Source organism: Arvicola amphibius, chromosome 1 (assembly GCF_903992535.2).
Source record: "Arvicola amphibius chromosome 1, mArvAmp1.2, whole genome shotgun sequence".
NCBI classification, from domain to species: domain Eukaryota; kingdom Metazoa; phylum Chordata; class Mammalia; order Rodentia; family Cricetidae; genus Arvicola; species Arvicola amphibius.
In genome coordinates this window covers 22,416,083-22,432,766 of record NC_052047.1, presented here as the reverse complement: position 1 = coordinate 22,432,766, position 16,684 = coordinate 22,416,083, and the positions used below count along the sequence as shown (strand labels likewise).

General features: G+C 35.8%; 1 protein-coding gene across 1 annotated transcript in view; it reads left to right on the top strand.

Moving 5' to 3' along the window:
- Adgrl3 (adhesion G protein-coupled receptor L3) overlaps positions 1–16,684 on the top strand; it is a 457,067-nt gene that overhangs the window by 313,451 nt on the left and 126,932 nt on the right. The window contains exons 10-11 of the mRNA XM_038331368.1: positions 9,606–9,791; positions 12,786–12,824. Of these exons, the coding sequence (XP_038187296.1) occupies positions 9,606–9,791; positions 12,786–12,824 (225 nt within the window). The remainder of the gene's footprint in view (positions 1–9,605; positions 9,792–12,785; positions 12,825–16,684) is intronic.

Genomic DNA, 16,684 nt, shown 5'->3' with positions numbered 1-16,684 from the left:
GACTTGAATGGAAAGGGTACTCACTGGCCTGAGGATTTTAAAAAAAAAAAAGATTTATTTATTTATTATGTATACAGTATTCTGTCTCCATGTAAGCCTGCAGGCCAGAAGAAGGCACTAGATATCATTACAAATGGTTGTGAGCCATCATGTGGTGGCTGGGAATTGAACACAAGATCTCTGGAAGAGCAACCAGTGCTCTTAACCACTGAGCCATCTTTCCAGCTACCTGGCCAGGAAAATTTTATAGCCGAACTCTAGTGGAAAAGACATTAAACTCCTCCATCATCTCTCCATCTGAAAAATAGGATAGATCCTTGATTTGAATAGCAATGTTTGCTTGATATTTATTAGAACTATTATAGATGACAATTGTACAATTAAGAAAACTAGGAAGCTTTAGTTGAGTTAAAAAGCAAAGTTATTTCTATTTAAAAATGAGTCATGCTATTCTACCACCAGTCAGTCTAGAAGGAAGAAAACAGACAATGAATACTGGTGGTTAGGTCTTGCAAATGAATTGGAGTTGCTTATCTACTGATGAAGGTATAGAGTAAATAAAGTATATAGAGAGTGGATTGCATTTCATTAGAGAGAATGTGCTACAAACTCATGAATGTACTTGCTATAAACAAACTAGCTAGAATAGTTCCATAATAATTATATTTAATTTTAAATGTACATCTTGTACAGAAAAGAGAATAAATTACACCCAAAGGATCTTCATTCCAGTGAGGGAGAGGTAATTATAGTAGGAGGAGAAAAAAACCTCATGAACGTGAGGGATGGCTGGAAATATGGATAAATGGATCGATGAAGAAGTAGAGAAAAACAAATATGTAGACATCTAGATGTATTTTATAGACAGATATATCTTCTAATTGACTAAAAAAGTATTTTTCTTTATTGAAAAGAAATATGCTAGATCAGAGTTCAGCTCACTGAAATATATACGGCAACAAATCGTATTCTCTTAGCCACTTTGATGATGTCTATGAAATTATCTTTGGCATCAATTTGAACCACATATTGAACTCAACATTTCAAAAACAGAATCTATATTTCCTGTTTTGCATACCTTTTGAGTATGCTTCATTGTATCACCTCACCAGTCTAGTTTAGTCTGTGATATGATGGTTTTGAACAGCTTTTACATTATGTACACACTGAGTGATGTGTGCCCCCCACTCCCCGGCCTGGTCCAACAATGGTGTGAAAAAAAATATAGCTGAACTGTCAGAGATAGTGGTTTCATTTTCTTCACAACAAGTTCACATCTCTTTTATTTTGTCTGTACATAAGCTACTTTAAATCTCAAAGATGATTTAAGTTTTGAATTAATATTTTTTGCCTTTGTCAAAGTTTGAAAGGGTGTAGTGTATCAGCATAGTATCTACAATGCTAAATGACAGCAGCTGGGCTCCTCTCCACCTAATAAGTCCTATGTATAATCCTACCACATCAATACAGGCATTAATTTACTAATCCTTATAAAAATCATGAAATTTCTAGTCTCTATATATGTATTTATAAGAAGTAACTTTAGTAATGTTTAATGGGGGAAAAAAAAACCTTAGAGGCATTTTAAGGAGGCCTTTAAGCTAGGAATAGGTTTATTTTAAACATGCCTCTGCAGAAAAGACTTAAAGCCGATTAAAATGTGTTTGCATTTTAATACAGAATTAATGTGCAAGTAAAGTGAGAAAAATAAGGTTGTCACAGAGCTTTTCTGAAGCCAGTGGAGAGATTGTGAGTTGAGGTCATCAGGAAAACATGGTCATGAAACTGCATTCAGATTGTGACGGCTGTGGGAAAACCCAGCCAGTGGTGCTACCACCAAATTACGTGAAGCAGAATCTGGCACCCTTAGTGTCCACTCTACAGGTAGTAGGTAGGAGGCCTGGAAGGTGTACCTGGAAATCCCTCCCTCCCCACAACCTCAAACCTGGCTCATTTCTTTCTCTTTTGATTCTACTAATGCATTAATGCACCACGTGAGTTCTCATTCAAATGCAAATCTGGATAGCAGCGCCTTCTGATTTCTCTCGCCATTTTCATAAACAGGGTCTCTTCTACTCCCAAGTCACCTCTCCAGCTGCCTAAACCTGAGCTGCAGTACTCTAAGTGCGGTTAGCCTTAAGCTTCATGCTCCTCCCTCCTACTGACTGTTCCCTCTGCCTGGAATCCCTGCCTCTGTTTCTAATCTATTCTTTATCATGGCATTTCAAATTAAACTTTCCTCAGAGAAGCATTTCATAAATTAAACGAAAAGTACCCTCTCACATTCTAGGTAAAATTTTTACTAGCAATTCTACTTCACAGGGTTTCTGTATTCCATTCAATAAACTAAGAATGTGCAGAGATATGTTTTTCATAACTTTCTGCTGCTAGGAATTAAGTCGCTTTTTAAAATAATCATCTTTTTTATTACCATATTCACAGATCTTAACACAGTGGTAGAGACATTCATTGCATGGGGCAATGGGTGAAGTTCAGTGGGAGAGAAAGAGTTGAGGCTTCCTTGAGGCTTGTGATTCAGTCCTACACCCACTAAATAATGCAAGAGTTTATTAAAGAACAAATGTACATACAGGTGAAATGAGCTATTGTTCAAATGATTTGTTCACGCAAGAAAAATGAAATATAGATAGATGATAGATCTATATATAGATAGGTAGGTAGATAGATAGATAGATGATAGATAGATAAATAGATAGATAGATAGATGATAGATAGAGAGATAGAGAGAGAGATAGAGAGATAGATAGATAAACTCTTAGTGTTAGATATACTTTTCTACTGAAAAATAAAATATAGCTGAAAGTATTTATGTACATATGCAATTTATACATCAGAAACTTTTACCAGCCCCAGCTCCAGAGCTCAATCTTGGAAACCAAACAATGCCCTAGAGAAAGTGTCAGAAATAAAGGCTCCACAAGTGACCCAAGAATGGAGAAGAGGAAAGTGCTCACCAATCAGCTTTTCAGCTAAGGACAGTATGGGTGGTGATCAAGAGATATTTTTAGTCAGCTCCCATTACTGTGATAAAATCTGACAAAAACCAACATAAAAGAGGAAAGTATTATATGGGCCCATGGGTTAAGAGGTTTCTGCCCACAGTGCTGATCTCATTTCTTTGACCCCAAGGTAAGGTTGACCATCATGAAAGCAGGAGTATATGGCAGACGTGATACCTGCCTTGCTCCCAGTAGCCAAGAAGCAAAGGAAGAATGAATGCCAGGGCAGGATATACCCTTCCTGGGCACACTTCTAGTGGCTTTCTTCCTCTACCCATACCTTACCTCCTAGCTATATCACCTCCAAATTGTGCCACAAAATTACAAGTTCAGTGTCAACTTCATTGGCCTATGCATATTATACCTGCTAGTCTTGGGGTCTGAGACCTGAAAGCACAGTGTGGACTACAGTCTAATGTTGCAGACAATTATTTCAGCTTCAGTGTGCTTTTATACAGGAATGAAACAAAGAAAACAATGATCCAAAGAAGGTTGTTTGAGTTCAGGAAAACATGTAAATGAATGTCAGTAAGCACATACTAAGTATTAACATAGCATCCATTTCCCAGAACTTTCTAAGGACAGACCAATATCAACACAGTTGCCTAGCATGTACTGTAGCTCACATCTGGGCAAGTATGAAAGCAAGTCATATCCACACTGAGAGTACACTGACTAGATTTGGTTCTACAGATGTGTTCTGACATCTGACAAGAATAAGCTTATTTCGTAAATCGAATATAAATGTGCATCACAGGACCAGGATCAACCCAGGGAGCAAAATGTGCCTGCGGTAAACGGCCCTCCACCTTTTTTCCTGGAGCCTCTCTCACAGTTCTTCAAGACACCGTTCACTGCGGATTATTCTTTTAACCATGTTCTGACAGCCCAGCATGTGGCTCGTGTTTGGAATCACAACTCTCAGGAGGCAGAAGCAGAAGCCATACAAATTGGATAATATTAAAAATCAAAGTATTATTAATCCATTGATGAAGATAGCGTCCTACTAATCTAATACTGAAGCCCAAAGTCCACTAGCTGGCTATGAAGTCCAAGTCGTAGGAGTCTTTGTATATCCAAATGATGGCAAGGGGTACAGGTAGAAGAGAATAATGACATAGAACAATAATCTACTGAATGGAAGGAATATTTGTGTCTTTCCTGGGATTAGATGTAGATTTGGCAGGAACTTGGGTTCAACCTATTTACACATCTATCATGATTTGGTATTTCTGGTTCTTGTAGCTGGTTATCTTTAACCCTGAGCAGTGAAAATTATTGGATATTATAGTTTGGGGCAAAACATTTCTCAAATGACCAACATGCATGGATGAATGGAACTAAGAGGAATCTGACCCACAGGAGAAGATATGGCAAAGACAGAGTTGTTACAGTATATTTACCCTTCTCATTTGGAGGCCAATTCACTGGGCTAGGTTTGTCCTCAGTAACTATTAATATTGGGTTCTCTAGGCAGAAAATATATCATTTCTTTTGTTCTTTATTTATTTGTTTGTTTTGTTGGTGGTGGTGTCGTTATTTTTGAGATAGGGTTTTTCTGTGTAGCTAGTCCTGGGTGTTCTGGATCTTGCTCTGTAGCCAAGGCTGACTTGAACTCAGATCTGCATTCCCTTGCTTCTTGAGTGCTGGGATTAGTGTGTGTCACAATGTCTGACTTGCAATTTTTTTTTTCTCTATAGTTTTACCTTTAGCACTCTATCCTCCCTGACCAAAGTTATTCTATGTGTTTAAAAATGTATAATGACTTACTTCCTTAACATGTTCTTTCTCGCTACAAGCTTCCTTTGGCATTTCATCTCAAACAATAACTCTGGACTTATTTTTTTAGTAATTTAATTTTATTTTCTTTGCATTGGTAATTTTGCCTGCATCCATATCTGTGTAAGAGTGTCAGATCTTGGAGTTACAGACAGTTGATAGCTGCCATTACGGTGCCGAAAATTGAAGCCAGGTCTCTCAGAAGAACAGACAGATCCTTAATCACTGAGCCATCTCTCCATCCCTATACTTATTTTTTAAGGTTTCCCTAGAATTATTTTTTAAGGTTTCACAGAGCCGTTGCCTCTGTCCTCCCTTTTCCTTTCCAAAGGTTTGTTACCCTATGCTATATTCCCAAGACATATCATAAATAATTGTGTTGTTATAGTTGTATTGCTCAATTAATATTATATACTTTCATGTACATTACTTCCGTATTCAATTTTTTTTTCATTTTTACTCATTGTTGTGGCCAGATACCTTAGAAGAAGCAACTTAAAGGAAGAAAGGTTTATCTTGACTCAGTTTTAAGAGTACACTCCATCATGGTAGGGAAGGGAGAATGGCAGGCAGGGGAGGTCCCATGGTGGTGGGTTCAAGCACAACAGGAATCAGAGTGAGCAGGTTCCAGGGCTGAGTTCTTAAACAGTAATAATGCCTGCCCCAATAACCCAGTTCCTCCGTCAAGGAACACTTCCTAAAAGTACTGCAGTGTCCCAAGACAGAACCAACAGTAGAAGACGATGTCTGATGAGCATTTCACATTCCAACCACAATATAAAGATCCCAAGTAAGCTGTTTAAGGGCAAATGAGCATTTTTTTTTTTTGCTTTATTTTGCCAGTAATAACTTTTTGTGATTTATTCCATTTTATAGTTCAGAGAGAAACAGCGGTTATAGGATTTTAGTTTGCTTAAAAAGTATTTCAAGAAAGATTTTCATACACATTTTCCCTCACAACTTTGATAGCATTTAGTTTCAGTGTCCATGTGGGCAATGGGGTTGTTTTGTCTTCGTAAATAAAGGCTTCTGGGTATGCTTTGTTTGTTTGTTTGATTGATTTTTAACAGGGTTTCTCTGCGTAGCCCTGGCTGTCCTGGAACTTGCGGAGATGACTGGACTCTGCCTGCTAGAGCTAGAATCACAGGTGCATACTACCTCACCCAGTTTAAGCAAATATTTCTTGAAAGTTATGTATGGTTATTAATTTAAAGATAAATTAATGACTGAGTGGCTCCCACGACTGCATCATTTTGTCATCAGCAGGTATATAAACAGTAGGATTATTCACTGTTAATCTTTTGTGCTGGGAATCATTGTATCTTCACTTAGTAATCATTTCTTTTCAGTGTTTCATGGCTATATATGAAAAGTTAAATTCTTAGATAATAGAATCATAACTCTTCTTTGCAACTTATTTTCAAACCCAGTGACATAATAATATTGAAGACTATGCTTATACACTGCCACTGAAATAGTACATGGAATTGCAATATGAAAATGCTAGTGTTGCTGATAATTTGCTTCTCAGTTTGATACTTTTTCCTTTTCATAGCAGCTACTGATAGATATTATGAAAGTTAATTATTATATATGCAGTTTTAAAAGTACTGTGGTATTGAAAATAATATTTCACCTGATTTATAATACCATCTTTTTTTTTTTCTACCATGGTACATAATCGAATCAAACAGCTTCTGAAGTCCGTCTGCCAAATCTTTTCATAGACAAAAAAAAAGTACAGAATGCAGCAAAATGATTGGCAAAATAAAACAATAATAAAGCTGTGCTTATTATTATGAAGATAGAAAAAGTAGAGAAGTAGAAGGCATGACCCAAGAATGCCACACTGATTAAAAGAGTGAGCTTTGGGAAGCTATAGGACCAGCAGGTCCCATATATCTACAACACAGGAAGAGGTTTGCAAACTTTTTTACCTGGATCCACATTCATTGATGGAGTACTGGCTTCAAATAGTTAATAGATAAGAAAGGGAGGTACAAGGCGCTCAGCTGATTTAGAGATGGAGACATTGATTCCAGTCTCAAAATGTCCTTAGTTCGGCCCTGGTCAGAGGAGAAAACAAAAGAAGGGGTTCTGGTTCCTGCCTTGTTTTTTCTTCTCTTTCTTTTATACTTTCTAATTTTAGCTCCCTTGCCTATAGAATGCCCTTAATATCTTAATGAACTCATATTATGGGGTCTAATCTTGCTGCAGAGAGCTTGACCTTTTCCTTCCTTCCTTCCTTCCTTTCTTCCTTCCTTCCTTCCTTCCTTCCTTCCTTCCTTCCTTCCTTCCTTCCTTCCCTCCGCCCCCTTCTTTGAAGTCTTCCTTAAAGTCCTACAATCAAATTCATTTCTATATTTACCCATTGTCTGTGAAATTCATTCTCTTGGCTTGCCTGACAAAGTACTCCACAGCCACTGGTTTGGAGTGGCAGGACTAGCTTTTAATTTGTGCAGGACCTTAGGACTCAAGGTATACGCACATGACAAGACAGAATCTGCCACTTTCAAGAACCTATTGTTTTCTTCTGTGTCACTAGCACCTAACAAGTCACAATTCATTACTTATCTATTAATATTGAAATTTCTTCTTTGCTTACATTCTCATTTCCTGTATGTCTCCATTTTCCCTTCCCCTCCTCCATCTCTTTTTCTTTCTTTCTGTATTGGCATTAAGTCCAGGTCTAACTGAGCTATTTACCCAGCCCACTGAATTTTAGATTTTGTTGATTCATTATATTGTAGCATTTCATTTTACATCATTAATAAAAAAAATCTCAGATTGGTCACTTTGTTGCTGTTTAAATATAATTCCATAAAGTACTGGTAGGTCATGAATGTTATTTTGGTATATATATATATACATACATATAAATTGTTGCATAGTTATCCTTCAAATCTGTAGTGTAGTTCATTTGATCTTATAGGTATTTTAAATATAAAGACCCTAAAGAAATTTTTGAACCCATTACATTATAGTTGATGTGCTCTGTTTTAGTTTTACTTTAATAATTTCTGCAAAATAATGATTTTATTTTAACAATAACTTTACTAACCGTAAAATATGTTTTTACATAATGTGAATATATTTTTGTGAAATTACAACATTACCAGTAATAATTTTTCCTTTATTTCTGAATATTCAAGCTTTTAAGTATATTTAAATATATTAATATAGATAAATATGTAAACACATATACATATGTACATATTTGAAATGTTTTCTAAGTAGTATGATTCTAGCAGTGTATTTTAAAGAAATATCAACACATTAAACTCCTTCATACTTTTAAAATGTTGGAATTGTACATTTATAATTAAGCGAGTCTGTATTATCATAACCTCTATTGATTTCAGTCACAAGCCTGATTGGATGTCTTTGAATGTTTAGTTTTGACATCAGGACATTATTTCTTATATCCAACAGCAATACGTCTTAGCATCAAGAGTTTACCTTGTGTAAGAGCTATGTAATTATAAACTCTTGGCCAGAGTTATGGGAGTGATAGTCATTTCCATAACCTTGCCAGTGCTTGCTATTATTGCACTTAATTTTTGAATTAGGTTTTTTATGCATATATGTGTATGCTTGTGATTATACATTGTGTAGATGTTCTGATCACTGCAATTTACTTATTAGGGTTTTTTTATATCAGTTTGTTTTTAAGTGTTTGGTACCACTGAGAACATGAAGCATCCCATAGTGAACCCTTCTTCACTTGCTATTCTAATGAGTTTGTATCTTCCTTAATTATCACTGGGAAACAATTTACAAAGAGAAAATTTCTATTTGTTTTTTTGTTATAGTCTACACTGGTCATCTTACAAGAACATGAGAAGATAAGAAAATTAATCCATAAATAATGATCTTCATATGCTTAATTAACAATGGAGTAGGTTATAGTTTAGAAAGATGAACATAAGACACGTGGAATCTAAAGAAAAGTTTTTCATTACATTCTTCCTTATGAAAATGTTCTGTAGTATTGTTTCAGAAACTCAAATTATTATTTAAATTTAATTCTAAGAATTTAAAATGATAATGAACATTATGAACTGGGAAGTGGTACTTATTTACTTCGCAGAGATTTATTTCACATAATTCTTATGAGTGAAGTTATGTTTGTGTTTTCTTGTATCAAGGCTGCAAAGTATATTTGGGAGGTCCTGGAATATTGTCTTTAGTTCCCTTAACACCTTTAAAGTGTTGACAATTGGTTATGTTTTGAAGAATATATTTAAAAATCAATGTGATTCAGAAAGGAAAACTACCGGAAATTCGGGAGTAATTTGCTCCACGATGTATTGGGAGAAAACTTCTTAGTTTAGTAGGAGGAAAGAAGGAATTTCGCCGAGAGTATATTTCACAGATCTCAGAAACCGTGAGTTCACTTAGTCCATTAAGTGCCCATCATGGCATGATGAAAAGCATGGACAGCTTCTTGAGAATATAGAGTAGGGACCCACAAGAAGCTCTCACCAAAGCCCAACTTAGAGACTAGCAGAGAAAATTGTGGGACACACCTCAGACTTAACCACCCACATGACTAACTTAGGAGAGAAATAATCTTTAGAAGAAAGTATCCTCAAAAAGCCTTCTTGAACACATGATTTGAAAGTCAGGCTTCAGAGGAAAGGCTGAGTTATCAGGAAACTTTATAGAGTGCTGGGGATTGAGGATGGGATTTAAAAACTGTTTCTTGACTCAATAACTGTAATTAACAATGCACAAACAATTGCTAAAGGAGACCAACGAAAAAAAAACATATAAATGCATTTTTCCTTTCCATTTAAATTATAGTTAAAGTCTGGAGAGACAGCTGCCAATATTGCTAGAGAGCTGGCGGAACAGACCAGAAATCATTTGAATGCTGGGGACATCACCTATTCAGTCCGTGCCATGGACCAGCTGGTTGGTCTCCTGGACGTACAGCTCCGGAATTTGACCCCAGGCGGGAAAGACAGTGCAGCTCGCAGCTTGAACAAGGTGAGAACCTCAGCTTTGTCTGTCTTTCAGTTTTAAGACTGTTTTGAGACGTTCGTGTTGATTTTTTTTTTCTTTCTTCTGGCGAGTTGCATGATTAAAAAAAAAAAAACAATACTTATATTTAATTGACTTTACTATTTTAATTATGACCTTAGTTGACTTTTAATTTAGGGAAATATGTGCCAGTCTTTTGTATTTCCAGTTCTTTTTGGTAGTACTTTCTCAGTTTTTTTTATGCTAAATGGTAGCAAAATTAGTGTAGATAAATGCAACTGGTTATTGTTTCCTACAAATTCCTCTCTCAAAATAATTGACAGTGTAAATAGTTTTTAATCAGGAAGTGGAAATTTAGGAAACATTAACAAAAGCATGTTAAAATCCATTAGATTTTTTTCTCAAATTTTTTAATAAGATAATTTTACCTACTTAATATTTCTTAAAAACTGGTAGGGCAAGAAACTGAATTAAAATATACATTTCATTTTAATTTTTAAATGACTCATATATTTGAATCTTTACCAATCAGATTTTGAGTGTTTGTTTCTGCAAATTTTAACTTTAAAGAAGCAAATTTAAATGTTTCATTTCAAGAAATATAAGACTCGGGAGGCAGAGGCAGGCAGATCTCTGTGAGTTTGAGGCCAGCCTGGTCTACAAGAGCTAGTTCCAGGACAGGCTCTAAAAAAGCTGCAGAGAAACCCTGTCTCGAAAAACCAAAAAAAAAAAAAAAAAAGAAAGAAAAAGAAATATACTTTATGACTTTTTTCGTACTTTAATAAATATTTATGTGCATAAATTGTAAGCACAAAGTATATGCTGCATATTTGTAAAGAATATCAGTTTTATATATACATACATATATATAAAACTAAATATTATGTAGTAGACTCTTATCATGTCAGATGGTTAGCATCAAATATAGATACTCACAAATGGAATAGTTGAATTCTGTGCCCTGGACTGTTAACGTCATCTTTCCAACCTGGGAAATAAAAAATTTTGACAGTAGAAGACTAACGCTCCTGTAAAAAATTCATTTTTAAAATATTTCCCTTTTGAGTGGAAATTTTAAGAGTCATAAATTTGTCTTTTACTGATTTTAGTTCTCTGTTTTTGGTGGGGTAAGACTGCCACTCGTTAAAATTGAAAAATGTTTTTATATAATAATCATTCAACATTAAAAAGCCAGATTTTTTTTTTTTCTGGCAGATAGCTCTTGCTTCAGTTTCTTTGGTAAGCAAATGTAATTTTTGTCTTTATTTATTAAGATATAATGTATTAGGTTTCTTTGTCATGCTGAGTAAGAAGGAGTTATTCTTTTTCTCTTGTGTCCTGAAACAATCACACCCGAGTCTCTGATGGCATATTCGACAGCTGCCTATATACTGTGGCATGCTGTGACTTTAATGTGTTATTACCCTAGCTGACTGGATGCTACTAATGAATATGGCTGCCAGCTATTCTTATAATAATGGGCTGGGAGTACTGATTTCTATTAATGTTACATATCCATAACATGACTTCTTATTGCAATACTTTGTATCTTTATTTAAAAGTGGTGTTGATGTCTGGGGCTATCAGGTAAAGCTGGCAATTAATGTCACATTCTAACTGGCTACAGCTAATCAGCTTGCCTAGACTGAATATCAAATAACTACATAATGGGCAAATTTCCATTCCTGGGGCTTTTTAATGCTCTCTTTTGTTTCCCATTTGGCGCTCTCCAATTGTTTATATAATGCAGTTTGTCATATGTTAATTTGCATGAAGGGGTAGGGAGATGGGAGGGCAAAGGTTCCTCATGTGCTTGCTGGCTTGTTCTCATTTCCTGTGGTCCCTACTCTCCGCAAAGCAGTTACAGCCCATCAGATTTGCAAAGTCAACTAGGTACAAATCAATTGCACTCCACATTGAAATTCTGGAGAGCTGAGTCCTACATAATTGTGATGTGAGTCAGTGATCTGAATGCCAGCATTGGTGATTCACTTGCTCTCATTCCTGACTTCATTCTTCAGCAAAGTTACTGCTCCCTCATTGAAGAAAGCCTGCATTAGGGTTGCTACAGTATTAGCTAGCTACACAAAGAGTGTCAGAGCAAGTACTCCCTAAAATTGGATAAACTATTTTGCATTTCAAGGCTAATAACCAAGGGAACTGAAAAACCCAGGAGAAAATATGAAATCCCAGAGTCTGATTTATTAAAATTTGGGTCACTCATTTAAACAGCTTGAATGAATGGTTATTGATTATTCATTTTAGCATCAGGAGAAAATGTTTGGGGACTGAAAACCACTTCTGTCAACAAAAACAAATTAAATCAAGCTTCTTACCCCACTAGTTTCTAAAATGTTTTCTATTTTGGCCAAGACTGTCAAATCCAATTCTTTAAGAAATGAAAGAAGCAACAAGTCAGGAAATGAATCGCATTCTTGTAATCTCCAGTTATCTGACTCAATATTTGTCCCATAGGGGTAAATATAGTCACAGAGAATGGACATGTCTATCTTGCTTATAGTAGGATTTTGAAGGTATGAATGAACACATGTTATAAACAGACAATTGACCATCTAGGCTGTTTTGAAAACCACACATAATCTCTTTTTAAAATAATGGGTTCCAAACTTTTTGCATAATTGACTTAACCATCTTATGTCTCCACTAGTGGCTCATAAATGAATAACTAACCAGATGTGCCCTGGACCATTTCACATGAATGTCTATTGATCTGTACTAATTTCTACTAAATGTGTTCAAAGGTTTCTTTCTGTCAACAATTTCCACGATCTTGTTTTTAGGTGGGCTGCTCAGAAAAAAGTTTTTTGTTTTTTTTTTTTTTTTTGTCTGCCATATTGCTGCAGCATAGCCTTCGTTTTCTTCTGTAAAAGTAGCGAATCAAAAAGTAAGGTGCTTATGTGGATGTTTTCTTTTATTTTTCTTCTGTCACTAACTTGTTTTTTCTATTCTGTGTTTAATCTGCTGTCTTAATGGATTCAGCTTCAGAAAAGAGAGCGCTCTTGCAGAGCCTATGTCCAGGTACTTTCTGTGTTTTTATAAATGTGTTAAGTTGTTGAATTGTCTCTGTTGGCGATCGCATGTATGGGCGTCTGAGGAAAAACGATAATGTGCCATATTGAACTAAAGGAACTTCAGGGAGGGCCTGCAGGGTGGGAATGGAAAGAGAGTATGTGTTAAAAAGAAAGCTGATGGTGCCAAGTTCTGTCAAGCATGAGAAACAGACTAGAGAGAAGGTGAATCTTGAGGCACGGAACATTTTCATCTAAGAGCTGAGTTTGATATAACATATAAATCCCTGTTTTTTCACAGAGTCGCTATATAGATTTTATTCATACACTGAATTGTTAGTTCATTCTGAATTATCAGTCAGAGTCATTTAAGATAAGACACAGTATGAGGTATTTGAAATAATCTTAGTTCTTTTTCAAAGTGGAACTCGGGATTCCAGAAGGATTATCACCACATTACTCTCATTGAGATGATATGTAAATATAATTTATTCAAAATGCAAATTTATATTCCTCACAACACAGTTCTTGTGGTCTTGGGGTTTAGTGTAAAAGAGAATGGGACTCAACAAGCTGACTGTCTTCCTGGGTTGTGTTCTATCTGGTGTTTTGTGTAGAGACCTAGTATCTATCTATCTATCTATCTATCTATCTATCTATCTATCTATCTATCTATCTATCTATTCCAAGACAGTGCTGACTGTCCTGCAGTTTACTTTGTAGACTAGGCTGGCCTCAAACCCACAGAGATCCATCTACCTCCCTCCAGAATGCTGGGATTAAAGGTGTGTGTCACCACACCTGGCTTTTATTTTATGCCTGTCAGCTTCATGTTCTCTGTGTGCAAATCACAGCATTCTATTGATGCAAATCCATTTATGTTTAGAGAAAAATGACGTCAGGAGCCAAGTTAGTGTTTGTGAGGATCGGCAGTACCAAATAAAAATTTTAACAGTTTATCCACTTTTTCATATAATATGGCAACATTGACTTTGTCTTCTTATACTCTTAATGGCTTTACTTGTTATAAATATTAGATATCTGTCTGTTCACTTGTATTTCTCCAAAGACCTGAATACTCACATCTACTAACTTTATGGCTAATATAAAGCTGGGATATTGAATTAATAGTTAGAAAACTAATTTGCTGAAATCATGTCAAAAGAAACTTAGGGGAGATGACTTTAGGGAAGAATCATTCAGGTTTTAAAATGCAGAAGAGGTAGACATTTTAATGAATGAGTGTGATATCTGTCTCTTCTTAGTCATTTATTTCATTGGACCACAATTACTTTTTCTTGCCCCATTTTAAAAATACACAGACTCCATCATTTCCTCAAAAGTGTTAACAAATAAAAAATTACAATCTCTGCCAAAGGGTTTTTAGCATAAATTAGATAATATTGAATAATTAAACTTCTGTTCATCTTTCTTTAGTTAATATCATATTGGAGAAATATCAAGTGTACTTTGAGTAAATGAGATATTTTCCATGTCTTCTCAGTCACTCAAGGATGCGTTGCAAGGGTTACCAATATTCTAGTTCATTTTCCAACATGCAAATTTAACCATCATATTTCCATCTCTAAGGTGGGAAACATTTTTGGTTGTTTGTTTGTCTTACATATCTCTTGCCTAATGGAAAGGCCTCTTTTAACAAAAAATTGACAGAATAACATAAGAAATAGAGTAATTTAGTAAAGATAAACTCTATGTGGCATGGAAACCTTTGAAAAAGAAAACGCAGAGAGGCAGAGAAAGCTATATGTTTTTCTGCTTAGGCTTGAAGAGGAGCAGGTCAGTTGAGGAGTGTGTTGGACAGAGGGAGTTGTGAATGCAACCTCAGGTAAACTGAGGACATAGCGTTGCCTGTTCACTCAGACTTTCGACATTTCTGGGTCTTTGATTCTCTTTTTTGAAGACAGGCAACTGTCTCTCAAATGAAGACATACAATCTACTTCAGAAAAAAAGGCCATGGAATTTTTCTTTCAGTTCTGTGACCCTTTTCCTTGGCAGAAGATTGGTGGAAAAAGTACAAGTTGCTTTCTGCCTCTGGTGATGACCTAAATACCATGGTGCCATAGTACAGGGTAGGGTACTCTTGTCTCTAGTTTGATTAATTTCAAGCTTGAGTTGCTTTCTTAAAGGAAAACATAGAATAGAAATAAATTGTCGTCCTGTCTTATAAATTGCATTTTGAGTCTGAAGGCCTTAGGATGGGGAAATAACAGCATTGTGTGGGAATCATTTGAAAGGAAAAAAATAACTAATTTGACATTGAATATTAGGGAGATTATCTTTTGTATTTGCATTACCTTTATGAAGTAAGGAATTTCTGTGAATAAGAAAATATTAAGGCTTATTGTCTAAGGTTTTAGTAAAACATCATTTAGGGAAGCACACTATGATAGGTAGAGGAAGGACGTCCATCACTGGAAGGTGGGGAGCATAGCATGTGGCAGCCCTGCCAGGATTGTTTTCAGTTGTAATCTATGCTATCCTCTTAATGTTGCTTTCAGGATAATAAGCCTTCCAGCATTTAAATCTCCGAAATGCATGGTCATTCAAACATGAATCTCCAATGGAAAATTAATAGCACAGTTTATTCAACAGCTGGCCTCCTAGTGTTATAATTGACTAGCTGCGAATAAATGTTTCAGGTATTGACTAACTATCTGACTCGACACAATACAAACAGAGGCTACTGGTGATGCAGAAATGTTCTGCTCAATAATACAGGCACTCCTTCTGATCATGTTAGTGTAGACTGCAATTCCGTGAAGCTCTGCGGTCAAAGGTGCTGGAAAAACACCCCTGACCGACTCGAGAAGAGCAGTTTTATCTTTCCCATTGTTTATAGGCTCAGATCATACCTGGGGCCCTCTCTGAGGCAGGAGCCTGATGTACTTGAAAGGCTTTCAGCATTCATACTGACCTCATTGCTTATCATTATGGGTGTCTACAAAATGTGGCCTTTCCTTTTACATCAGACAAGATTCCTCCAGGGATGAGTTTTGCTCCCTGAATCCATTTACCTTCCGTTCATCATTTTATGAGTGGGAGTCGATTTTATGAATGTTAAAAATCCATGTTTTATGTTTTTTTATTTTACACCTTTTGTTCTATTACAAAAACAAAAGCACCTACAAAATCAGACCTACCAGCTTATCCGTCATAAATGGTTTATATGTGAACAGTTTAACCTGGGTGGGTTTTAAAATAATACATGAATCCCATAAATAGTACATTTGCATGCTAAGGTTTTAAAAACATAAGGCAATTTACTTTTATTTATTTATTCATCTGTGACTTTTATTATAATACATCTTTATTGATTACTAAAATATAAAAATTATATTTATTATAGTAAAAGGACATTAATTTGTCCTGAGTATATTATTGTTTGAAATTTGGCTTGGTGATGCAGGCCTGGACCCCTATGATTTATGGAATTCAGGTTGGAGAATATCGTGAGCCCCCGAGTGACTTCAATACTAGCCTGGGTAGTTTAGTGAGACCTTGTCTCAAAATAACAAGGAAAAAGGCTGAGATATAGCTAGTAATAGAGCGTTGTTTTTATTTATGAAGGGAATTATAAATTTTATGACAGGGGCGTCCGGACTGCCTTAGAAACATAATAAAACAACTATTAGATTGGAATGTTACCAGAAGGGCCTTAAGATGAGGGGGCTCGAGAGAGGCAAAAGGAACTGAAAGACTGGCCAGGGTCACAGAACTAACACCGACAGCTCTGCTTTTCTGATGTGTCCCTTGTTTTCTTCCATGCCAAGGTGAAGATAACAATGATTTCTTATTACGAATAAGAATATTTGGGCTGGAGAGATGGCTCAGAGGTTAACAACAAGGGA